The sequence below is a fragment of the Myodes glareolus genome, chromosome X (genome assembly GCF_982192425.1).
Source record: "Myodes glareolus chromosome X, mMyoGla1.1, whole genome shotgun sequence".
Taxonomy (NCBI): Eukaryota; Metazoa; Chordata; class Mammalia; order Rodentia; family Cricetidae; genus Myodes; species Myodes glareolus.
Genome location: NC_142053.1, coordinates 77484853 through 77510839, shown reverse-complemented (window position 1 = coordinate 77510839; position 25987 = coordinate 77484853). Strand labels below are relative to the sequence as shown.

Genomic DNA, 25987 nt, shown 5'->3' with positions numbered 1-25987 from the left:
TTGCTTTCATGAGCATGGGTAGACCGTTGTCTGCTTGAACAAGGACAACTTACCAGTGCCTACACCACTGAGGAATATGACTCCTTTCTCCCAGCAACCATTAATCACCTCTCAAGAATGTGTGTGGATGCTTTTGAGCCATAGCATTGCTTTAATTGGTCTTTTTTGATTGCAACATCCTACTTTGTTTTTTGATGCTATGATAAACACCATGACTAAAAGCGACTTGGGGTGGGGAGGAAAGGGTTTAATTAATTCTACACTTCCAGGCCACAATTCATCATTGAAAGAGGTCAAGGAGGAAGTCAGGACAGGAATTCAAGTCAGGAATTTGAAAACAGAAACCGTGGCTGAATGTGGTCGTACACTCCTTTAGTCCCAGTGCTCAGGAGGCAGAGGCAGGCAGATCTCCCCTAGGTTGAGGCCCTCCTGGTCTACATAGAGAGTTCCAGGACAGCCAGGGCTACACAGAGAAACCTTGTCTCAAAAAAAGCAAAATTAATTAATTAATTAATTGGAATAAAAATTAAATTGAAAAAAGAGCTGATTTGAAGCAACTAACTGCATAAAGTCATCATGGAGGCACACTCAGCGCTAAAGAAGGAGACCTGGAGGACCAGAAGTTGAAGGTCTTCCTTAAGCTACATAGCAGTTTGAGAGCAACCTAGGCTAGAAAGCTGGTGAGATGGTACAGCAGGAAAGGCACTGACTGCTTCAGTTCCTGGTGGGCTGAGAAAATTGACTTCTGCGAGACCCCCCACCTCATACACAAATAGATAGATACATTTTTCTTTTAATTTGGAAAAAATCTACTGCCTTTAAAATGCTCTGTCCTCCTATCACATTGCAGCCCAATCTAATGTTAAGCAAGATGGCTCTGCCTTTGAACTATATTAAGATGCTTCCAGCTTGCTGCTCCCACCGTTCTGTGAAGGTCCAATCAATCTGATGTCACTGTTGTCCATCTGTACGCATAATCCAAGATGGTTCCCTCTGGTGTACTGTGGTGGTTTGAGTGACAATGGCCTCCCGTAGGTTCATATGTTGGAATAATCGGTCCTCAGTTGTTAGAACTGTTTGTGAAAGATTAAGCGGGGTGACTTTGCGGGAGGAGGTGTGTCCCTGGGGCCAGGCTTTGAAGTGTACCAATCTCCCCTTTGGGGTTGTGTCTCTAGACGCGAGCTCTCAACTCCTGTTCCAGCACCATTCCTTCCTGCCTGCTGCCCATGCTCCCTGCCATGGCAAGTGTGTACTCTAACCCTCTGAAACAGTAAACCACAGTTAAACTTTTTCTTTTCGAAGTTGCCTTGGTCATGGTGTGCTATCATGGTAATAGAAAAGTAACTAAGACATCTATCTATCTACTCTCAGCCCAATGGCCAGAGGGAGGCTTTGGGTAAGATCTGTCATTTCCTACAGATGCTTACATCTCACTCAGAAATAAGGAAATAAATGAACATGGCAGATACAGTGACTGATCAGTGACACCAGCCACTGCTCATTTCTATTGATTCATAGATAGTAACACAAGATCAAAGAGAATGGGACACCTCGAGGAAGAAATCTATTATAACTATAACATCAATTGTATGTTCACATTCTCCCAGGTTTTGAAATAGAGTTCTGGTCTTAGAAGTAAATAGTTGATACATAAAATACAGGGCTTTCTACTGGGCAGTGGTGGTGCACGCCTTTAATTCCAGCACTCAGGAGGCAGAGGTAGGTGGTTCTCTGTGAGTATGAGGCCAGCCTGGTCTACAGAGCTAGTTCCAGGATAGCCAAAGATGTTAGACAGAGAAACTCTATCTCAAAATAAGTAAGTAAGTAAATAAATAAATAAATAAGTAAATAAAGATTTAATCTCAATATCACTGATCACCAGGGAATTGAAAATCAAAACTATACTGAGATGCTATATCGGAGCTCTCCTAAGGTTTTTAAATGACAATAAGTAATGACTATTGGTGAGAATTCAGAGGCAATGTCTATAGTGCCTTGTCTATAGTAGTGGAAATGTGAAAAGGTAAAGCCTTTATGGGAAACAGCATGGCTTCTACTCAAATGATTACAACGAGACTATGACCCATCATATTCTATTTATGTATTATTATTATCATCTTATTTTTATTTTATGTATATGAATGTTTTGTCTGCATGTATGTCTGTGCATGATGAGTGTGCTTGGTTGCCCTAAGAGGTCGGAAGAGGGTTTCTGATCTCCTGGAATTAGAGTTAGAGATTATTGTAAACCAAGACATGGTTGCAGGAAATCCAATCTGGGACCTCTGGAAGAGCTGCCAGTGCTATTAACCACTTGAGCCATCTATCCATCCCCTTTTATTTTTTCAGAATTTCATACATGAATACTGTATTTACATCATTTCTACCCCTTCCCTTTACAACTTGTCCTGTGTGTGCCCCGTTCCCTCCATATCTGGATCCACAGGCAGCAGTAAGAGTGCGACACTGCCTGACTGGAGCTTTTGAAAGCATAAAGCCCACCCTGAGTGACACACTTCCTCCAACAAGGCCACACCTACTCCTCAAGTAGTGCCACTCCCTGATGACTACGCATTCAAATATATGAGCCTATGCTGGCCATTTTATTCAAACCACTACAATATGCAACTTGTCTCATCTATTTAGTGTTGCTCATGTGTAAATATGTTTAGGACTGACCACTTGAAACTGGACAGCCTATGGGGGGCTTACCCCTGAGAAGACTTATTCTCCCTCTCTCAAAACCGGTTCTTGATAATGCGGTGGCTTGAGGATTTGCTCTTTGTACTGGATGGCTTTTGTCAACCTGACACAAACCTAAACATACATAGGAAGAAGGAATCTCAGTTGAGAATTTTCTTCCCTTAACTCGACCTATTCACACAAGTCTGTGGCACATTTTCTTGATTGCTAGTTGAGAAAGCCCACCACGGATGGTGCCATCCCTGGACAAGTGGGCCTGGATGTGAAATATTCCTTCATAGTCTCTGCTTCAGGTCCTACCCCCAGGTCCCTGCCTTTGAGTATCTTGCCTTGGTGTTCTGTAATGTGTAAGATGAAATACCACCCCTGAGTCCCTTCTTGTTAATGTTTTATCAGAGCAACAAAAAGCAAACTAAGACAGTCTCACAAGCCTTTAATGGCCACAGTTTTAGGAGAAAAGTCAAATTGTGTTCGCCCCAAATGAAGTAAATACAGAATAGAACTGCATCAATTAGGCAACAAAACGTGTGGTGGGATGAGGAATCAGGAAACAGTCAGACATCCTGATCCCGTGATTTAATTACCACCGGGACCTTGATGTACAGGTCCAGGTTCAGGGCAGGATGGTTCTCAATACCAGGGCTTAATCCACCTGAACATTCCCAAAGGAGATTACACAGGAAGAAACTCAGGGGAAAGTATAGTGGGCAGAAAGTGAAATCTCCTTAGAAGGTTGTTTGGTTTTGCAATACACATCAGGCAAGGTTTTGGTCTATATAAAGTACACCTCCTTATCCCCCTCCTCCACCATGCCTGGATAAAAAAAAAGAAGAAGAGGTTTGAAGAGGAAGGAAGTGTCTCATGTTCTAAGAGTTTGGAACAATCATCACGAGGTTTCTAAGAGTCCAGAGACAGAATGTCATTTTTTAGAGAAGATGAACTGTGGCGTGGGCCAGGAGCTTCTCTGAGGTATGTCGCTTTCCTTGACTTGATTCCGTTTCAGCAATATACAGCAAATGGGGATATGGCCATGTACCCCAACTCTGCCTGGAGCTCTCTGTAAGCCAAGGATGATCTTGAACCACTGATCTTCTACTTCAAAGATACTGGGATTGCAAAAATGCATCACTACTTCTGACCCAGACCTTTTTTTTTTTTTGAATTTAGCATAGCTCACTTCATCACTCTTACCATCGGCAGTAGTAACACTTATTGCACAAAGGGGCAGTGACATTTACTTTCTTATTACGGTAACGTCCTTGCTCCCTGGTGCTTACACTTTTTGCCTATTCCTATTATTATTATTATTATTGAGGCAAGGTCTTATGTAGTCCAAGTGGGCTTCAAACTAGCTAGTTGTTAAAGATCACCTTGAACTTCTGCTCTTCCTGTGTCTACCTCCTGAGTCCTGAGTGCCAATCTTACAAGTATGCTCTACCATATTCAGTTTATGCAGTACTTGGGATCAAAGGCAGAGCTTTGTGCTTGCTTGGCAAATACTCCACCAAATAAACTACATCTGCCAACCCATTAATCAGCAACTAAAAATTTGGCAGGCCTTGCAGTACCTACTGAGCAGAATCTGCTATGCAAATTACTGTTGTGTTTGAAGTGTACGTCTATGCTTTGGATAATAAACTTTCCCAAGTACCATATGCAAATTTATCTTATTTTTATTTTAATAAGCTTTGATCTTTTTTTAAAAACTTTCCTTTTTTTTTTATTTGTTTAAGACAGGGTCTCACTATATATCCCTGGCTGGCCTGGAAATGAGTACATAGACATAAATACACCGACCTCTGCCTTCAATGCCTTCAAAGTGCTAAGATTAAAGGAATGGACCACTGAGCCACAATAGCCCAGACTGACCAGAACTGGCTTCCTGCCCTTGTGTCCCGTCCTCCTGGGTGCTAGGATTACAAGTTTACAAGTTCTCTCTCTCTCTCTCTCTCTCTCCCTCCATCCCTCCCTCCCTCCCTCCCTCTCTCTCCTTGTCTCTCCTTTTCCCCCTCCTTCCCTCCCTCTCTCTCCTTTATTTCTTTTTTTCTCTCTCTCTCTACTTTTTCTTCTCCTCACTCCCTTCCTCCATCTCACTGATTTTCTCTTTCTCATTCTGATAGGATGCCAGGCTGGACTCAAAGTTAATGTTTAGCTTAGGGTAATTTTTAACTTCTGATGCTTCTGGTGCTAGAAATAAAAGTGTGAGCCACTAAGCCTGTTTTATTTGGTGCTGAGAATGAAACCCAGAACTTCACACATGCTAAGCAAACATGCACTCTGTGTTGATAGGGTTTTGCTGCATTTCAGAGGTGCCCAGCACCTCTGTTATGTGAATGGGGTAGAACATGTATGCGTAGATCTGTTTTCACCCTCTTTGCTGAAGTGGTAAGAGTTCTGGATTGAGGTCAGGAGACCTGAATCTGAAAGGTAATCTTGCACATCATTTACTAGCTAAGTGCCAACTCATGCTACTTCTATGGACTGAACATCCTTTCTTTTTCTTCTTTTTCTTCTCTTTCTTTTTCTTTTATTCTTTTCTTTTATTCTTTTTTGGGTTTTTTGAGACAGGATTTCTCTGTGTAGCTTTTGGAGCCTCTCCTGGAACTCGCTTTATAAACCAGGCTGGTCTCAGACTCACTGAGATCTGCCCGCCTCTGCTCCCAAGTGCTAGGATTAAAGACGTGTGCCCTGCCGCCCAGTGGACATCCCTTTTCTATAAAACTTTATGGAGGGGCTGGACAGACAGCTCAGTGGTTGAGAACACTGGTTGCTGTTCCAGAGGTCCTGAGTTCAATTCTTAGCAAACATGTGGTGATTCACAACCATCTATAATGGAATCTGATGTCCTCTTCTGTTGTTCAGGTGTACATAGATGTAGAGCACAGTATCCATAAAATAAATGAAAAAAACTTTATGGAGAATTACGTGGTAGGACTTTAAGCTATGAAATTCTAAGTAATTATGAGACTTTTTTCCTCTGGTCACCAAGTTGCACAGACGCATTAGATTAGAGCCCGGACTCTGGCATACTTCCTGTAAAAATGGAGGCTCTCCTCCATTCTTACACCTATGGTCAAATAATAGCATTGCCAAGCAATTTACAGGTCAATAGGGTAGTATATCCCTGAGATCCCGACCTTGGAATTTGAGTCAAGAGGATTATTAAATGCAAGAGTTTGTAGTCAGCCTGAGCCACACAGAGAGAAAAGGTGAGATAAGGTATAGGGGAGGGTGGGGAGAAGGGAAGGAGGGAGGAAAGGAGGAAGGGAGAGACAGACAGACAGAACACTCCAAGGGTAGCAATAGAAGCATTTTTTTAAAAAAATTATTTTATTTATTTAATTTTATGTATATTCGTGTTTTGTTTCCATGTATGCCTGTATGAGGGTGTCGGATCTCCTGGAAATGGAGTTACAGACAGTTGTGAGCTGCCATATGGATACTGAGTATTGAACCAGGGTCCTCTGGAAGAGCAGCCAGTGCTCTTAAGCACTGAGTCATCTCCCCAGCCCCTAGATGCATCTTCTTAACCCCACAGAAAAAGATTAGAATTATTATAAAAGTAGTAAAGTCTTTATAGTTTCAAAGTCATAGGAAGCTTTTATTAGAGACTCACAGGGCACTTCAAAGACACTGGGGGCCTTACTTCAAGGCACATAATACCGATCGTGAGTGTGTGCTGGAAGTTTGGAAAAGAGTCAAGAAGTTCTGCTTCTTACATAATATTCCTCAGAACTCCTTCAGACATCTTTAGCTTCACACAGCCCCTAAGCCCCTGCCCATTTCAGGAATGCCTTTGATGAATGCTAGGAAAACCAATAGGGTCATGGACCTACTCAGAAAAGAAGCTCAGGAATGCTCCAGAGACAGGATAAGCTAAGGGAACACCAGTAGGCTTCTCTTCTGAGGTCAGCTTATCTCTTGCCTGTTTTGGTGTGACTGCTGACAGGTCAAAGGCTGTTGTTCCCTGTGGGGCCAGTCCTGCCTCTCAAACTTCAGTGTTATGAAGGGTTCAGTGTTGAGGGAAAAACTGTATTTCAAAGCCTGTGGCCTGAAGGGTATGTGTGGGGCGGGGGTGGTGAGGGAGGAGAGAAAGGGAAACAGAGAGAGAAAGAGACTCTGCTTAGCTGTGGTGAGGTTGGAAGCTTTGTGAGCGTATTTTTTATCTGTAGTGAGTACAGGGTAAAGATTGAGCTGACCATGGGGGCCACTCCTGTTTCCTCTCCAGTGATTTGGTTCAGGGGAAAACTGAGGAGGGGGCTGTGGGGATTGTTGTTCAGAATGTGGTCCCTGGAGGCATCAATTTGACATGGAAACAGGAGGAAAATGCAAATCCTGGGCCCTCTCCAGATCAAGAGACTCTAAAATTGTCAAGGGGTGGGACCCAGCAACCCTTGCCTTTAGAGAACCTCCCAGGTGAATCTGAGTCATGCTAATCAGAGAATTCCTTCTTCCCATCTTAGTTTCAATCTTGTCCTCATATTCAGACGTTTGTTTTGAATCTAGACTGCAGTGGGACCAAAGGTCCCTGGGGGATTCTGCTTCCCAGGCAGGACTGAGAACCACACATGCGTTGTGTCCTTGAGAACAAGTGTCCTGGTTTGCCTTCTACTGCTGTACTAAAACACCATGACCAAAAGGAACTTGGGTTGAAAAAGGTTTGTTTCAGTTCGTGGATTACAGTTCATCATGACTGAAGTCAGGGTAGGAACTCAAGGCACGAAGTAAAGCAGAGGTCCTGGAGGGGTGCTGCTTACTGGCTTGCTCCCCATGGCTTCCTCTGCTTTCTTATACCACCTAGGCCCCCATGTCCAGGAGTGGCACCACCCACACTAGTCTGGGTCCTTCCATATCAATCATTAATCAATAATATGCCCTAGAGGTTTGCCTAAAGGCCAATCTGATGGATGCATCAATTTTCTTAAATGAGTAACCCTCCCCCTTCCCAGATGACCTTAGTTTCTGTCAAGTTGACAAAAAAAAAAAAAAACCCACAGCAAGTTACTTGGGACTGCATTTTCGTCGTGGACTTTCTATCCCCTTGCAGTTCTAGATTGGAGTTTTAGGATTAGAAGGTTTCCTAGCTCAGGGCCTGCCTCTGCGCTGAATCAGAGACTAGGTAGGGTGAGCCTGCACTTAACAGAGAAGATCAAGGATTTCGGGACGTCTTCTCTTTCTTTTCCCTTAAAGGTCTAAAAACAGCAGTTGACTGGATAAAATCCCAATACATGTACGTGCTATGGTTTGGGAATTTTATTTAGCTACAAAGGAGAATACAAGTATTGTTTGCAAAAAATGGAAGTGATTGGATATTATCATATTTAATGAATTAAGTCAGACTGAGAAAGACATATACCATAGTTTTCCTAATTCATGGGCCTTAATCAACAGCAAAAATAACTGGGGCAAAAAGTAACAAGAAGCAACAATAAGCAGAGAATGCTGTTACTATAGCCTCTGACCTTCCTTATTGCAAATTAGGCATTGCTAATATGTAGACAATTATTTTAGCATTCTGAATTAAAACATTTCCTTCCACCTGAGTGTAAACACAGGGCAGGAGAGATGAGTCCATGATTAAGAGCACCAGTTGCTCTTTTCGAGGATTTTGGGTTCAGTTCCCACATGGGTGCACACACCTCACTGCAACTCCAGTTCCAGGAGATCCAGTGCCCTCTTCTGGTCTCTGGGGGTACTGCATACATATAGAGCACATGCACACACATGCACATGCATACACAAATCCTAAAAGGAAATAAGATATTTTTATGGAACTCTAGAAATATTATATACAAAGAAAACTTTGTATCTACTGAACTCCTTCCTAGTCCTTGTCTTTATGAGCTTGAGCTCAACAATCAAACACTCAGAAATCCTCTTCCTCCTCTGCCTTGGCCTTCTCCTTCTAGAAAAGGTCTTATTATATGTCACGTCTGCCTTATCAGCAATGAAAACGCAACACCAGACTCTTCTTAACTGTGGTTTATTCAGGCCCTTAAAATAATCTTCTCATCCTTTCGCTACCTCTCGCAACCTCTCGCCCTGGGGGAAAAGCCAGTCTGCAGCTTAAATAACCTCTGAGTAGCCAACACCAGCAAGCCATGTGGGAGACGCAGATAGGTCCAGAAACGTGGAAGCAAGCCAGATCTTAGTGTTAGCCATATATGGAGTTGTTACACATCTGAGAGCATTTACCATTGGAAAGGTGGAAGGCGGGAATCAGCACCACCTGTAAGGCGTGGCATCACGTGGCTCTCTACAATTATACAGCCCTGAATGGCCTGGAACTGTTGGTTGAGGTTTCTGTTCCACCATGTCCCACACCCTTTAGTCCCAAATAAATACACAGAGGTCTATGTTAATTATAAACTGGTTGGCCTATTAACTTGTGCTTCTTTTTAACTCTTATAACTTATATTAGCCCATAATTCTTGTCTGTGTTATCCACGTAGCTTGGTACCTTTTATCAGTGAGGTAGTCTCATCTTGCTTGCTTTGTGTCTGGCTTCTTCTGTGTCTGGATGACAACTGCAGACTGATCTTTCCTCTTCCCAGCATTCTCCTGTTCTTGGTCGTCCCACTTCTACTTCCTGCCTGGTCGCTCTGCGTATACTTCCTGCCTGGCTACTGGCCAATTAGTTTTTTATTAAAAACAATACAAGTGCCAGGATAAAAGACCATTGTCTCACAGAATAGAACTCAGGATTTCTCCCAGAGATCCACCTTCCTTTATCTCTGGAGTGCTGAGACTAAAAACATGTGCCACCATGCCCAGTATATACTCTTTTTTTTATTCCTACACCTACAACCGATTTTTTTTCGATTTATGTGTGTATACACATGCATGAATGCCTGTGTATGTGCATGCCATGGTGCATGTGTAGAAGTCAGAGTACAACAGGTAGAGCCAGGTCTCTCCTTCCACCCTGTGATCCAGGAATCATATTTCTCAGGCTCAACAGCAAATTTACCTGCTGAGACATCTCATTGGCTCAAGGTTTAGTTTTTGAAAGGATGAACTAAGAGAAAAAGCTAGAGGGCACAGAAGAGTGGGATAAAAAACAAACACAGTGCTGGATGTGACAGCATATGCCTGCAATTCTAGTCCTTGGGGAGTCAGAGACAGTAGGATTAGGTGTTTAAGGCACACTCTGTTACATAGTCTGAGGCTAGTCTGGGCTACATGAGACCTTGTCTCAAGAAACAAAATTGAAAAACAAAAAAAAGAAGAAGAAAAGAAAAAAGGAAGCAGAAAATAAAAATGCCAACTGATTTATCAATAATTTCATAACCACAACTAACTAGTACAGAGGCTTCTCTGTACAAAACATGATGAAAGTGTTACCTTAACAAGGGTGACAATGCCAGTTCTGGTATTTGGAATTTAGAGTGCAACCTTTGTTTTCAAATGGATCTCAGCATGCTTGACACATCCCATGTTTTTAACCAGAGCTGAATGGCCACACGCCCCACATAGAAGTAGAGGAAGTCATTGATTTCATATATCACATAACTATCCCATTCCTTGTATGATACGGTGCCAGGCAGGGTTGTACTTCTTGCTAGACTCTTGCCATGGGCTGTTGTGTCCTTTGCTTTTGTATTTCTCCAATCTTGGGTAGCATACTCCATCAAAGCCTGTCACATTTCTTCCAAAATGTCTTCGCTAAACAACTCTTTTATATTTATTTAATTTTATATGTATATGTGTTTTGCCTACATGTATTTCTGTGTACTACATGAATGTCCAATTCCTGTGGAGGTCAGAAGAGGACTTCGGATCCTCTGGAACTGAAGTTATAGATCGCTGTGAGCTATTATGTGGATACTGGGAGCCAAACTCAGGTCCTCTGAAAAAGCAGCAAATATTTTTGGCCATTGAGTCATCTCTCCAGCCCCGATGTCTGCACTTTTTGTCACTGCTTTCCAGTGACACATGGTTACTATAAAGGAGAGTTGGCCCACTGCAGCACTCAGGGAGATACTGGCACGTCTATGGCCACATTCTTAGAAAAGGAGGATAAGGGTGTGACGCCTGCGCCGTAGGGTTGGAATAACAATTGAGATCTGTCATGACAAGCACTAGTGCACAATACATGACAGTAATAGCTGTTATCTGCATGTGAAGAGTAGCTATATAACTTATCATGCAAAACAGCATATTGTTGCGAGCCAAAGGAGGAGCTCATTAAATGACACTACTGAGCTGTAGGCATAAATCTAGATACAATAGTCACTCTATTTTCTTCCTTTCCAGAACCTTTCCCTTGCGAGAAACCCTCACGGGGAGTTCATGCTCTAGTGAAAGGAATGTTTCTTACACATCACCTAAAAGAGTAACTGAAGTAGGCACTGGACATGTATGTAGAATGAGTTAACAGATGAATGCATGGATCCAAGACAACTTTATATTCTCATACTAGTACCTCAACTTTCTTGGCACTTAGTTCCCTTTAGAGCCACCTTTGCTCTATCCTCTCCAAATAGAGAATCATGTTGTTCCTGTTTTAACTCATAGATTGTCTCGTCTTTTGGCCTCATGTATGGGGGTGACCAGGATGTTGCAATCCGCTGGATCTCTGTTAGTTCCTGTTATTTTTGTTGCCCTTCTCATAATCAGTGTCTCAATTTCTTTATAAATTGTGCATAGTCATCCTTTGTATGGCATCTTTCTTCTTCTTTTGTTTGTAACATAATAGTCTGTGGGTGTCGTACTGGAGCTTGCCCATTCCAGACCAGCACTCTACCACTGAGTTTTATTCCAGACCTTCTTCCTTTTAAGACTGGTCTAACTAAATTGCCCAAGCTGGCCTTGAACCTACTCTGTAGCAGGTCTTAAGCTTGTGGTCCTCCTGTGTCAACCTCCTAGTAGTTGTGGTTGTAGGGCTATAAAATCAGATCCAGTTAAGACGTTCTTGTATTATCCTTAGCTTTTCTCAGGACTATGAGTTGTATTAATGGCACTGTGTTTACTGGCATTTCTCATTTGTACATTTATCCTATATAATGTGTGCCAATTCCTATTTGTAGAAAGAACATCCAGGTCAGAAGTAACTGCTAAGCAAGTGTGCATACCACCACAGGGTGGTATGGGCTCTCAGGCCTTGCCACGTAGTCTCAGCATTCCTCTGCTTATAGTAGTCCAGGGCCTGCAGCAAGATTTTCATAAGCTTTGAAAGTCTCTTCAAGATTTGAGGTTCTCTAGTTACTTTTTGTTTGTTTGTTTAAAAACAGGGTGTCACTCATAGCCCAAACTGGCCTGAAACTCACTCTGAGGACTGGTTTTGGACTTAACAATGCTCCTGCCTCAGCCTCCTGAGTGCTGCCAGGATTACAGGCCTGCATCATCATGCTTGGCTCTCTATTGGATTTCAAGGTCAGATTAGCTATATATACATACATACATACACACACACACACACACACACACACACACACATATCAGTGGTTATACTAAGGGTTAAGGTCAGCAGGTGCGGATCCCAGGATGGAGTAAACCACAGAACCAAAAACTCTCCATCTCTGTTAGGAAAGAGCTGATGGCGGCAGGCATGTTGGGCACCCCTTTGTTGAAACGTCACAATCCATCTTTCTCAAGCTGAGTTTTCCAAGATCACCAACGTGAGTCAAGGGCAGTGATGGCTTATGGCCTGTGCTGCCTAAATCCCACTTGCACTCTTTACTTTCCCACACAAATGCAGCTGACCCAGTCAGCTTCTAGCATGGGAAAGACACCATGCCACAAACCACATCTGCTCTGGAAGTTCCCAGTGGCTGGAATGAAGGCAATGGCTGTTCTCTAGCTCCGCTTCTATGTCATACCACTTCTGAAAGGCCAATGTTCCTGGCTTCAGCTCTCCTGCCCAGTCTGTAACCCACCCTCACATCCACTGCCCAGTCTGTACCCACCCTCACATCCACTGCCCAGTCTGTACCCACCCTCAGCTCTCATAACGGGAGCAAAACTTCCCCTTGGTGAACCAAACAGTGGCTTCTAGCCCTGCCCCCTGGGTTTTGCTACAATGGCCTAGGAATTTGGAGATGGCTCTCACTCCAGAGCAGTGTGAAGAGGACCTCTCAGCTCCTCCACCACACAGAACAGTGCCTCCCCTGCTGCTCTTCTGCCCAGGGTGCCTTGGTTCACTTTCAGTTTTCCGTGGGAAACTCTCTTTAGCATTAACATGTGTGACAACCTTTGGCCTGTCCAGAACCTGGGTGGATCCATGCTCATGGCAAACTTCTCCACTGAGTTAAGAGTTAGTTATGGAGACGCCATTTTTCTTGACTATATTTATCTGTCTGTCTGTTTATTGTGTGTCTCTCTCTGTGTATATGCTCATGTTCCTGCATCACAGCTCACGTGTGGAGATCAGACAGCAGCCTGCAGGCTTTAATTCCCTCTTTCTACCATGTGGGTCCAGGGACTGAACTCGGGCCGTCAGACCTGGCAGTGAGCATTCTTTACCCATTTAGCCATCTTTCTGGTGGTATTGTTTTGGATATTTGAGATGGGTCTTCAGGGAGCTCAGAGTGACCTTGATCTCTATAAGTCACTGAAGTTGACTTGAGATCCCGATCTTCCACCTCCACCTCCCCAAGAGCTAGGATTGCAGGTGTGTGCCACTAAGCCCAGAAAGGTCATCAGTTGAGTTCCAAATGAACAGAAACAAGCGATAAAAGCATGGAAGCTGAGCACATGTGGTAAATAACAGAGTAGGTATATGAAATAAACTTGTGCTGACCGCGAAGCTAAGCCTGTGTCAGGTTATGTTGGCCCAAGAATCTGCCACTGCTCTTCCTTGTTTCCAGGAATGGATGGACTGCAAAGTTCAGGTGCTCTCTCTGGGATTTCAGAGAGCTTAGAGAGTGTGAGGGCCTGTGGGTTTTTAGAATCTAGGCAGTGCTGCTGAGGCATTGCAATGGGACACACCCTATGTAGGCCCTCGTGAACTTAAAAGGTCAGTCCTCCAGTGGGTCGTTGTAGGGAAAGTCAAGAGGAAAAGCCAATGTTAACATTTTGTTTTTAAAAGAATGTGCCTGCATTTTTCGGGGGTGGTGGCTTGCATCTTTAATCCTAGCAGTTCACAGGCAGAAGCAGACATATCTCTGTGAGTTATAGGCTACATAAATCCCCGTCTCAAAGTGTGTGTGTGTGGGGTGGTAGAAACAATTCACATGTCCATCAACTGATGTGGATAAACTAGCTGTGGCATATACACAACATAGACTCCTACACAGAAATGAAAAGAGTACAATTTGGGTTAATCTTTAAGGAATTATGTGCAAAAAATCGACTGTTGCGTGAGGATGGTGGCCCTTTGTTTGTCCCGGCCACCTGGCTAGCTTACACCCGAAATAACCACACAGAAACTGCATTAATTAAATCACTGCCTGGCCCATTATCTCTAGCCTCTAATTGGCTAACTCTTACATCTTAATTTAACCCATTTCTATTAATCTGTATATCACCACGAGGTTGTGGCTTACTGGGAAAGATTCAGCATGTCTGATTCTGGCGGCTCCATGGTGATTCTCTGACTCTGCTTTCTTTCTCCCAGAATTCAGTTCTGTCTTCTCTGCCTACCTAAGTTCTGTCCTATCAACTAGACCCAGGCAGTTTCTTTATTCATTATCCTATGAAAGCAACACACAAACAAAAGGAACTCCTACACCAATCGACCTCTGTACATCATATATTGCCCATTTTCATTTGTATAGCATTCTTAAAATTACTAGCGTGGAGAAACAGAGACCAAGTTAGAAGTTATTTGTGGTATTGTAACCATCTTTTGTTTTGAATGTGATACTGGATATACAAACACATCTGTATGCAATATAAAATTGTATAGATCTGAGTTCATACACACAATTACAAGACCAGGGAGAGTTAATATAATCAGGGGATTATATCAGTGTCAATCTCCTGGTTGTGATACTGTACTACAAGTTTCCTTGACAGAATCATGAAAGGAAACCGGGTCAAATGTACAAACATCTGCATTAGTCCATTCCCATTGCTGTAATTCAGGTGAGGGGCTTTCAGGTCTGATCTATTGGTACTGAGGCAGCACACTGCAGGAATGGATATGTGGTACAAAAAAAGCAGTTTTCTTTGTGGTTGGAGAAAAAAAGAGAGAGAGAGAAAGAAAGAGGGACCTGAGTTCCATTAGTCCCTTCTAGCACATGCTTCCAGCGGCTTGAAGACTTCCTACTAGGCTCTATTTACTAAAGGTCCCACCACCTCTCCTGCAGTGCCACAACTTGGGACTCAATCTTTCTTATATGGACTTCTGAGGGACGTTCAAGATTCAAGGTATAGTGGCATTTTTTGGTATTGTTTCCTAATGTTGCATGGGAATCCCTATTGTCTCAAAATAAAACATGTAACAAAAAAACTAAGCTAGGCTACTGGATAGATGGTTCAGCAGTTAAGAGCAGTGGCTGCTCTTCCAGAGGACACAAGTTCAATTCCTAGTAGCCACACCGTAGCTCACAACCTTCTGTAGCTCCTATTGCTAGCACTTACATTAGTGCACACATACATGCAAGCAAAACACTCATACACATGAAAATAAAACCTTTTTTAAAAAAAGATAAGAAGTAGGCTAGGGGGATAGGGAGGTGGCAAGCCATGAGGTCCTGAGTTCAGATCCCCAGAACTCACATGAAATGCTGGGCACAGTTAGGGGACAAAGACAGAAGGATCCCTGAAACTGGAAAGACACCAGAGATGAACCTCTGGCCTCCACACACATGTACATACATGTGCACAAGCACTCACTCATGTACACACACTCACACAAACAAGTACTTACACTAAACACACAAAACACATACAAAAAAAAACAACAAAAAATCAGAATAGCAAGTTATTGGGGTTTCTTTGCCATTCAATTAAAATTTCCTAACCTGAGAGAAGATTTTGAGGCTTTAAGAGAAACAGAGTCCAAATGACTGAAATGTGGTTACAGATCGTAGGCTCACTCAGTCTCTTCTCTGCAAACATAGCAGTTAATATTTTTTAAAGCCTTGGTTGAGCCTCTGAAAGGCTTCCTTGGCTTTGCAGTTTCTGCAGTGGGAGCTCTCCTCATCAGAGCTGCAGTTTCCTTAGCTTGTCTCTGGAGCCTGGAGAAACAAGATCCTCCCTTTCCTGTGTTGATTTGACAGGCAGGTTCAGAAGCTTATTGAATCTAAAAGTAGTTGCATCTCAGCGGGGAGCAGGAAAGACTGGCTGTCTAAAGGCCAGTGAATAGCAAAGACAGAAACAGTAGCTTGGCAAACTGATAAGGACCAAGCAGAATCAAGAATAGAATCTGTGGGCTGAGACACAAGACACCTGCCTTTCTGTTTCCCCTGTGAATGAGCTCGTTCATATGTTCTGTATTTGCTCATTCTTCCCTATTTCTCATGTTTTCATTTTGCTCCTTAATTGACTAGTGGGGACCAAACCCCAAGTGTTTAGAGAATTAACTTTCTGCAGTAGCTTTGTACTGGCTTGCTTCCACTCATTTAAAGACACACACACACACACACACACACACACACACACACACACACACACACAAAATACAATTTCTTTATTTTGTGTGTGAAGGGTAGAGATGTTGAGTGTGTGCATGCCATGCTGTGTACGTGAAGGTGAGGAAAGCTTGGAGGTAACAACTGTTTTACCATGTAGGTCCCAGGATAGAACTTAGGCTATCAGGCTTTGTGGCAAGCACCTCTACCCACTGAGACATATTAGCACCCACTTTTTTCAGGGGGGTTTCTAATTGCTCTCTGTAGCTCTGGTCGTCATGGAACTCGATATGTAGACCAGACTGGCCTTGAACTCACAGAGATCCGCCTGTCTCTGCCTCCTGAGTGCTGGGATTAAAGGTGTGTGCCACCACCCGGTGTGCACAACGTATCCAGGCTGGCCTTAACTTCATCATTTTCTTGCTTCCATCTCCTCAGTGCTGGGATTATTCATGTGGGTCACTATTTCCGGCTTCACAGTTTTTGTTTGCTTGGTTTTTGAAAAGGGGGCTCACATAGCCCAGGCTCTCAAACTTGACATATTGCTGAGAGATCAACCTTCAACTCCCAATCTTCCAGTCTCTACCTCCCAAGTGGGTGAGCAGGATTCTAGGCTAGGATTCTCTTCAAGCTCTTTGAGTTTTTGTTTTACTTGGGTTCAGGTGCTTTTAGTGCAGCATATGGTCCTAGCTGAAAGGTAAGTGTTAGGCTTGGGGGTTTGTAAACAAAGGCACACAACATTATAAACCTTCGACATTTGTTTCTCAGATCTTTCTTGAGGTCTCCCTATGAAGTAGTCCGGGTTGGCCTCAGCCTCTCCAGTGCTCGGATGACAGTCGTGTATGACTGCACTAAGCATCCTTGCCTTATTAATGTCACAACTGGAAGGGGTTAGTTCTCTGCTTTGTCCTTTCAAAAGTCCCTGGCATCACCCCGTTGTGGTGAGTGAGCCTGTAAAATCCAGCTGCAAGAGTCAGCAAATAAAGACACTTGCTGCCAAGCCTGAGACAACCTGAGTTTAAATTAATCCCTGGGACCCAAATGATGAGAAGAGAGAAACAAACCCTCACATTGTCTTCTGACCTCAACATTCGAGCTGTTATGCACTTGTACACACACACACACACACACACACACACACACACACACACACAATCAAATGTAATGTTATTTTAAAAATCCAGCTGAAAGAGCAGTGCCTTTGAAGGTTGGCTTGCTCCCTGCTCCCTGCTTCTCTCTTCTGTGTGCTGGGCTCTCACCTGCCAAGCCTGCTGAAGGCAGTTCCACACCTTTAAAAATTCTCTTTGTATGGCTGTCGGGCCTCAGCTTCCTGCTCTGACTTTTGCTCCTTGTCTATTGTCTGCTCCTTGTCTCCTCCACCAGCCCTGCCCCAGGACAACTTCACTGATGATCTTCCCCTATCTGTCCCTTGAAGCATGGGATATTTACATGTTTAGAACGTTTTTCATGTTTGCCTTTCAGACTTCTTCATGGCTAGTGCCCTTCATTTACTATATTTTTGGAGCAAACTCTGGTAGATTTGAAAGCTTGTATCACTGTCCTTCATCTTCTCTGAGAATAAAGAGAACATTAATCTAGCAATGTCATTTTGCCCCACCCAGTTTCCTCTAGCCACATTATGCAATGTGGATTTACTACTTCTTCCTCTTCCTTCTCCAGTTCTCCCACCTCTCCTCCCTCTCCTCTCCTCCATGGCCCTCTCTGCTTCTGCTTCTTTCCTATCTTTTCTTCTTTCCCCTTTTCATTCTTTCTGAGTTACACAATTGGGTCTCAGGTTCCTCAGCCAAGTTGTTATCCCACCTCAGCTCCTGAGTGCTGAGACTATACGCATGGATACCATGCCCAGAAAGTTCTTTTGCTTTAGGGGAATCTTGGGACCCAAACTCAGGGTCTTGTGCTCTAACACCTGTCTCCATCCCCATCTTTCCTTTTCTTGTATTAACTTTTATAGATCTCTCTTCTTTGTTTCATCCTTAGGCATTGAGATGGAGTAATAAAAAAAAATGTTGTGGCTCCCTGAGTGGCTGCAGTGGGCAGCGGGCCATGAGACCACACTGCAGGTCTCTGAGCAGTGGGAGGAGGGGAGCAGGCAGCAGGCCCCAGAGCAGCCAGTCCCAGGCACAGACAGCACAGTTCCCACACGGCAGGCAGCTGGTCCCAGGCAGGAAGCCATGTGGCTATGGGGCGAGAGACAGAGACATGGATAGCCACGCCATGCAGAGTGAGATTGGATATTTATTTAGTGGGTTATGGAGGGGGAAAGGAGAAGGGAGAAGAGCAGAGAGAGAAAAATAGAGAGAGAGAGAAGAGAGAGGAGAGAGAGAAGGGAGAGACAGAAGCTGCCTTTTCGAGAGGGAGATGGAAAAGGAAGAGACCCAGGCTGGAAGCAGGAAGATCTGCCTGCTTCAGTGGATGGGGGGGTGGGGAGAGTGGGGGCGTGGCTTGTCTATTAAAACAGAACAGATCATTACAGGCATAGTGGTGCATGCCTTTAATTTCATCACTCAGAAGACTGAGGTAGGAGAACTACCACAGTGCAGCCTGGGTACTACCACAGTGCAGCCTAGGGTGCATAGTGAGTTCCAGAGTGGGACCTTTTTCTCAACAACTACAATGACAAAAAGTCATAAACCTCTGCTCCATATAACTGAGTTAATTTATTCATCTCAGTTGTGGTGCCTGCTCTGTAGTCCCAGGAATCTGGCACCTTTTCCATGTAAACAGCCACCCTCCCCTCCCCCCATCTTAGAAATCGAGGAATAGGAAGGCATTTTCTTGTCTTGACATTCGTCATGAACTATGACAAATAATAATTAATAGGAAGCTTATAGATGTCATCTCACTGACAAGAGGATGTGCTCTATCAGTGCTGGAATTTAATACATTATTTGATGATCACATCTGGAAATCAACATAGAAAGGCAGAGAAAATGAGTGAACTCAAAATGGAAAGGTATAATTTCAATTACTTGCAGAAGGCATAACATTAACAGATAAAACTACACTGGTTATAGTGGAGAGCACCTTTAACCCCAGCCCTTGGGAGGCAGAGGTAGGCAGTCCCCTGTGAGCTCGAGTTCAAGGCCAGCCTGACCTATATAGTGAGTTCCAGGACAACTAGAGCTACATAGTAAGACCTTGTCTCAGAAAAAAAAAGCAAAAATAAACAAACAACAACAACAAAAACCAAACTAATGAAAACCCCTAATACAACAAACACTCCCATTTTAAAAACAAATAAGGGAATTCAGCTTGTTATCTTTGTGATCAATACCAACAAAAATTTTGATACCCTTGCTGTATCAAACTAGAAAATAAGAGGAAATCGAGTCCTCAAAATAACATGACCTAAACACTTCCAGGAGACAGGACAGAAAACTGCATCTCACGGAGCCTCCTTTCATGTTGTCCAGGAAAATGTGGGAATGGTGTCACCCACTTTTAGGCCAAGTTTTCCCACATCAATTAATATACTTAAAACAACCCCCTACAGACATGTCCCAGGTTAATCTCACCAAGACAATCCTTCCCCAAGACTTAACTTACTCGATTCTACATTCTTTCAGGTTGACAATTAAAACTAACCACCATACCATATGATTACTGATTTCTTTCTGTCAACAAAGGAGTTTGCAGACTATGTTAAATTATAGATGGCAGGAGATATTTAAATCATTGATATTAACAAAGGATTGATATACAAAGACTATACAAGAGTGTTCACAAAACATCAAAAAGAAAAGAAAAAAGAAAGAAACTAAAGAATGGAGATAAACAAGCAAGTCACTGGAAGAAAAGCTACCAAATATGTAGACAGAGTCTCCAAATCATAAATACTCGGATGTCATGTTTCTGCCCTTCACTAGTCAGGGCATCTTGCTCAAATTATATCAAGTTATCTCAGTGTTCTTCCTCATGCCCAATGTTTCTCCCCACCTCCATCCCTCCCCTCCTTTTGGTCCTTCAGTTCAGCTCAAGTACAAAGCTTTACCAACTCCCCTCCCCTCCATCAAATGCAAATTGTGGTGAAATCATTGATCATATGGCCTCATTCACATTGAGGCAGAAGTGACTTGTGTCATATATGGCATTCCGTTCCCCCAGTCCATCTAATGCATCAGTAGTGATGGCATTTCAGGTATCAGCCTGCAAGACAAGTGTGTGTGAGGGGGGCTTCTTGATTTACATAAATTAAATGACACATAATGTTGCCTCCTTTGGTTCTTGTTATGCCCAAATCCACGAAGTCCTCCAAAAGCCAACAAGGAGACCAAGTCCTGAATGTAAAAGCAAAGAGCCTTTATTTTTATGTAAGTTTGCAAACTCGGTCTCTCCGCATGTCCAACATATTGGAATAAACGGAGAGCCCCAAGCTCAGTTAGAGTTGGGTTTTTATAATAGTAAAGGTGGGGTTGAGGGGTTTCTGAGGTTCAGGACCCCTGATTGGCTGACATTTGTCTAGCGGTGTCCTGGTGGGTGTGTGCTGGCAGGTGATCCTATCTTTAGTGATTGGAATGTTAGGCATTTTCTTTGAATAGTCTGTTCTTGGGTGGTGCTCCGGTAATCTCAGTTTGTGGTGCTTCCGGCAACCAGAATTGTTTCAGGGTAAACTGCTTAGGACTTCAGGGTGAACAGTGTAGGACTCGGTGGCTGAGTCCTACACTGGCAGGTGATAATGGTTGGAAGTAAAGAATTTCCTTTGGGCAATCTGTTCATATTTTAGCGTATCGTGGCTGGCTCCTACAGTTCTGTGTCCTGAAATTTTTGCTTGCTGAAAAAGAGCAGTAGCCTTTTTTGATAACAGACAGGGTTCTGGAAGGGAATTTTGAAAGTTGGTGTTGGGCCCGGTGATGGTAGCACATGCCTTTAATCTCAGCACTCAGGCAGAGGCAGGTAGATGTACAAAGTGAATTCCAATACAGCCAGAACTGTTACATAGAGAAACCCTACCTCAGAAAAATGAAAAAGTTGATGCTGGGATTGAACTTTTTGTTTCCTTGAAGCAAACTATAAAATACTTATTAGGGAAGAGAAATTTAAACTAAAAACCTTTGTTTTTCTTTTCAGGAACGTTCCTATGTAAAGAGCATGCCTTCTAACATGAGAATCGCCTCTGTGACGGGATTTTTTTTCTGTTGTAACCTGGATGCCTGGAGCAATCAAGATGAGTTGGGGCAGCTATGCACTTTCTCTCCAACTCCTGGTCATGTTAATAGGGCTTTCCCTGCTGTCTCTGGTAGAGACATATGGGTTCAATAAGTGCACACAGTATGAATTTGATATTCGCCATGTGTTCTGCATTCGGAAAAAGATCACTAACTTGACAGACGCCATTAGTGACATACCGAAATATACTACTCACCTCAACCTGACACAGAACTACATTCAAGTCCTTCCTCCCCAGAGCTTCACTAATCTGCCTGCTCTGGTGGACTTGAGACTAGAGTGGAATTTAATTTGGAAGATCGATGAAGGTGCCTTTAGGGGACTTGAAAATTTGACCCTTCTAAATTTAGTGGAAAATAAGATTCAAAATGTGAATAAGTCCTTTGAGGGCCTGTCCAATCTGGAGACCTTGCTCCTGAGCCACAATCAGATTACCCATATTCACAAAAGAGCCTTTACTCCTCTTGTCAAGTTGAAATATTTGAGCCTCTCTCGAAACAGCATTACCAATCTTTCTGTTATCCTTGAAGCAGTCCAGTATCTTCCGTGCCTGGAGTATCTTGATCTTACTAACAACAGCATCATCTACTTGGACCACAGCCCTAAGGCACTGGCTTCTCTGATCCACTTGAGTTTTCAGGGGAACAAACTAATGGAGTTAAATTTCTCTGCTTTGTCATTGCCTAACCTAACCACTCTAAGTGCTTCCCAGAATGGCCACGGAGTCATTCAGAATGTGTATCTGGAAACTCTGCCCCAGCTTAGGAGCTTGAATCTGAGTGGAACATTGGTGAAACTGGAGATGCTTTCAGCCAAACACCTGCAGAATGTAAGGGTTATGGACCTCAGTAACCGGGAGCTTAGACATGGTCACTTTAATGTGGAAACTGTTTGTCACCTCCTCAAAAACCTACCTAGGTTAGAGGCCCTGGTTTTCCAGAAGAATGCCACCAATGCAGAGGGCATTAAGCATCTGGCGAAGTGTACCAGGCTTTTGTTCCTTGACCTGGGCCAAAACAGTGACTTGGTTCATCTCAATGACAGTGAGTTTGATGCTCTGCCTAGTCTCCAAAGACTGAATCTGAACAAGTGTCAGCTTTCCTTCATCAGCAACAGGACCTGGGGTTCCCTGCAGAACTTGAGCATCCTAGATCTGAGCAACAACAAACTTAAAGGTTTTCCAGATTTTGCCTTTTCACCCTTGAAGGGCTTGAAGTCTCTCTTTCTTGCAAGAAACCCCATCACAGAACTTAATAACCTGGCCTTCAGTGGTCTATTTTCACTGAAGGAGCTCAATTTAGCTAGGTGCTGGATAGTAACAATTGACAGGCAGTCCTTTACTCAGCTTCCAAATCTAGAGTTCCTAGATCTTGAAGCCAACAATATCCGGACTCTCAACCATGGAACCTTCCAATGTTTGAAAAAACTCAATGTTTTGATTCTCTCCCACAACCGCCTGGAAATTATAGAGCCGCGTGCATTCTCTGGTCTCACTTGTCTACATCACCTTGACTTAATGTACAATAGCTTGTCATATTTTCAGCAACACGTTTTCTCTGGCCTGGAAAATCTTCAGGTTTTGAAACTCGGTTTTAATAACATCAAATATGAAACTACTATGACCCTTCCACATCCTCCATTTATGAAGCTCAAATCTTTGAAACAGCTCAACCTAGAAGGACAAAGAAATGGGATTCAGGTTGTTCCGAAGAACCTTTTCCAAGGGTTGAGTAGCTTGCAAGAGTTACTCCTAGGAAAAAATCCCTCCGTATTCCTGGATCACTACCAATTTGACCCTCTGATTAATCTCACAAAGTTGGATATCTCAGGAACAAAAGCTGGAGATCGGAGTCTCTATTTAAATGCCTCCTTATTCAAAAAACTCAAAAGGCTAAAGGTCCTGCGCCTTGAAAATAACAACTTAGATTCGTTGATTCCTGGCCTGTTCTCTGGTTTACAGAGCCTACAGATCCTCTCTTTAAGATTCAACAACTTGAAGGTCATTAATCAAAGTCATCTGGAGAATCTGACATCATTGATGTTTTTTGATGTCTATGGGAACAAACTTCAGTGCAACTGTGACAATATGTGGTTCAAGAACTGGTCAATGAACACAGGGAAGGTCCACATCCCCTTCCTCCGGAGTTACCCTTGTCAGCAGCCAGATAGCCAGAGTTTGCTTATAGATTTTGACGATGCCATGTGTAATTTTGACTTTGGAAAGGTCTATTTTTTCTGTTCCTTCACGATGGTTGTCACCACCATGATTTTCTCTTGGTTCAGTGCCAAGATGGTTTCGTCTCTGTGGTATTGTTTGTATATATGTAGGGCTTGGTACCTCACTAAATGGCACAAAACAGAGAAGAAGTTCTTGTATGATGCGTTTGTCTCTTTCTCAGCCACTGATGAGGACTGGGTATATGAAGAGCTTGTTCCAGCCCTAGAAGAAGGCAACCAGACCACCTTTAAGCTTTGTCTTCACCACCGGGACTTTGAACCCGGCATTGACATCTTTGAAAACATCCAGAATGCAATTAACACGAGCCGAAAAACTTTGTGTGTAGTCAGTAACCAATACCTGCATAGTGAATGGTGCCGGCTTGAAGTCCAGCTGGCCACCATGAAGATGTTCTATGAGCACAAGGATGTCATTATCTTGATCTTCCTTGAAGAGATTCCTAACTATAAGCTGTCAAGCTACCACCGACTAAGGAAACTCGTAAACAGACAGACATTTATCACTTGGCCAGACAGTGCTCACCAGCGGCCACTCTTCTGGGCTCGCATTAGAAATGCATTGGGCAACGAGACTGTGGAGAAAGAAAATACACATCTAATTGTTGTTGAGTGACTGAAAGTCTTACAACCCCAAATCCTGCTGCATAATGTTGCCCAAAATACATGTAAGCTGAGTCTGATGAAATGAACCCATTCTTCAGGTGTAACCATCTGTAACATGAGGGGGCCTGCTTGTTCGGATTTCTGTCCTGTCCGGTACCCCACAACCGGCAAGTCCCAAAGAGAATCACACAGAGTCTACATTAGGTTATAAACTGATTGGCCCATTAGGTCAGGCTACTTATTAGTTCTTATAACTTATGTTACCCCATTATCCTTATCTACGTTAGCCACACTGCTCAGTACCTTTCTCAGCTAGGCAGCTTACATCTTTCCTCTCCGGTGGTCTGGGCAGAACTGTGGAGGGAGCTTCCTGCTTGCCAGAATACTCCCAGTCTCTTTGCTCCACCTCTACTTCCTGTCTGGCTTTCCCGCCTATACTGCCTGCCTGGTCAATCAGCGTTTTATTAAAATATGATTGACAGAATACAGATAATTCTCCCGCACCATTCAGGGACAAAGGCAGGGCTTGCTTATAACTGTAAGACTTGAGACCATTTGAGTAGTGTTCATCAGGCAAGCAGGAGAGTACAGAGAACTGCTCGGAAGCTTTCAGGAGCAGGGTCCCACTGTTATGGGATTGGGTAGGGGCAAGAAATTCCTATTCTATTAAGGAGAAGACTTGGAACAGCAGTCACCTGAAATTCTGGGGAACAGAAAGGTCTTATGTGTCTTGAGATCGTTGTTCAGATATTTTCTCCAAAGAAGTTCCTGTCAAGAGAGACTGTATTTGTGGACCAGCTTCCTCCCAGATTAAAACCTTCCTTCCATCTTGCAGGGAAGCTTTCTAAGGCAGATGTTTACGGCGAGCTAAAAACAACAGGATGTTCTAGGGGGAGATTAAAATATTCCATCCTGTAGGAAAGCTTAAACAGTAAAGCCTGCTGAGAGATACCCTTCGGCAAGCCTAGCTGCCTGGCAGAAGCAGAGAGCAGCTGAGCTGCCAGGAAGGGGCTCAGAGCAACCGAGCCACCAGGAAAGAACACTCTCTATCCCGTTAAGCTGTCTGCAAGTTGTGCGGTATGCTCTAGGTTTCCAGCTTTTGTGAAATGCCATCCAAGCCTGGGTGGACTTTGGTGATGCAGCTGTTTTATAGGCATTTCTGCTCTTGTAAATAACCCCTCACTCATGTTCCTGTAAATAAACCTAATAGACTCATTGGCTCACAAAGTTGAACTTTGATGGTATCTGTACTTTGGTGTGTGGTCAGTTTCCTAACTGGAATGAGTAGACAACTGTTCACTTCTCCCGGGAACGGAGTCACATAACAACACTGTACTGCTAAGAACCCATACCAACAGAACCAACAAAACAAAGACAACACAACGACAAAGAACCACATTAAAACAAAAAGTAAAATAAGGGGAAGAAAGAAATTGCCTCCTACACGACTCTGGTTTGTGACTGATGTCCCAGACACATAGCCACTGGAGTTTTTAAATCTATGGGTTTTTTTTTTTGTTGCTGTTGGTTTTTTGTTTTGTTTTGCTTTGGTTTTTTTTTTTTAAGATGACATTTCTCTGTGTGTTGCTCTGGCTGTCCTGGAACTCACTTGTAGACCAGACTAGCCTCGAACTCACAGAGATCCGCCTGCCTCTGCCTCCTAAGTGCTGGGATTAAAGGCATGCACCACCACTGACAGGATCCTCAAATCTATCTAAGATGTCTTTAGATGGCATTTC

General features: G+C 43.4%; 1 protein-coding gene across 2 annotated transcripts; it reads left to right on the top strand.

Annotated features, from left to right (window-relative positions):
• The first annotated feature begins 3549 nt into the window (after positions 1–3549).
• On the top strand, positions 3550–25475 carry LOC125389435 (toll-like receptor 13). Of its 2 annotated transcripts, none has more exons than XM_048417991.3 (2): positions 3550–3672; positions 21309–25475. In XM_048417991.3, the coding sequence occupies exon 2, from the start codon at positions 21388–21390 to the stop codon at positions 24256–24258; it is 2871 nt and encodes a 956-aa protein (XP_048273948.1). In that variant the 5' UTR covers positions 3550–3672; positions 21309–21387; the 3' UTR covers positions 24259–25475. The 2 variants fall into 2 exon arrangements, with proteins under 2 accessions (XP_048273948.1, XP_085540442.1); XM_085684316.2 differs by lacking the exon at positions 3550–3672 and adding an exon at positions 14953–15015.
• Positions 25476–25987: the final 512 nt, after the last annotated feature.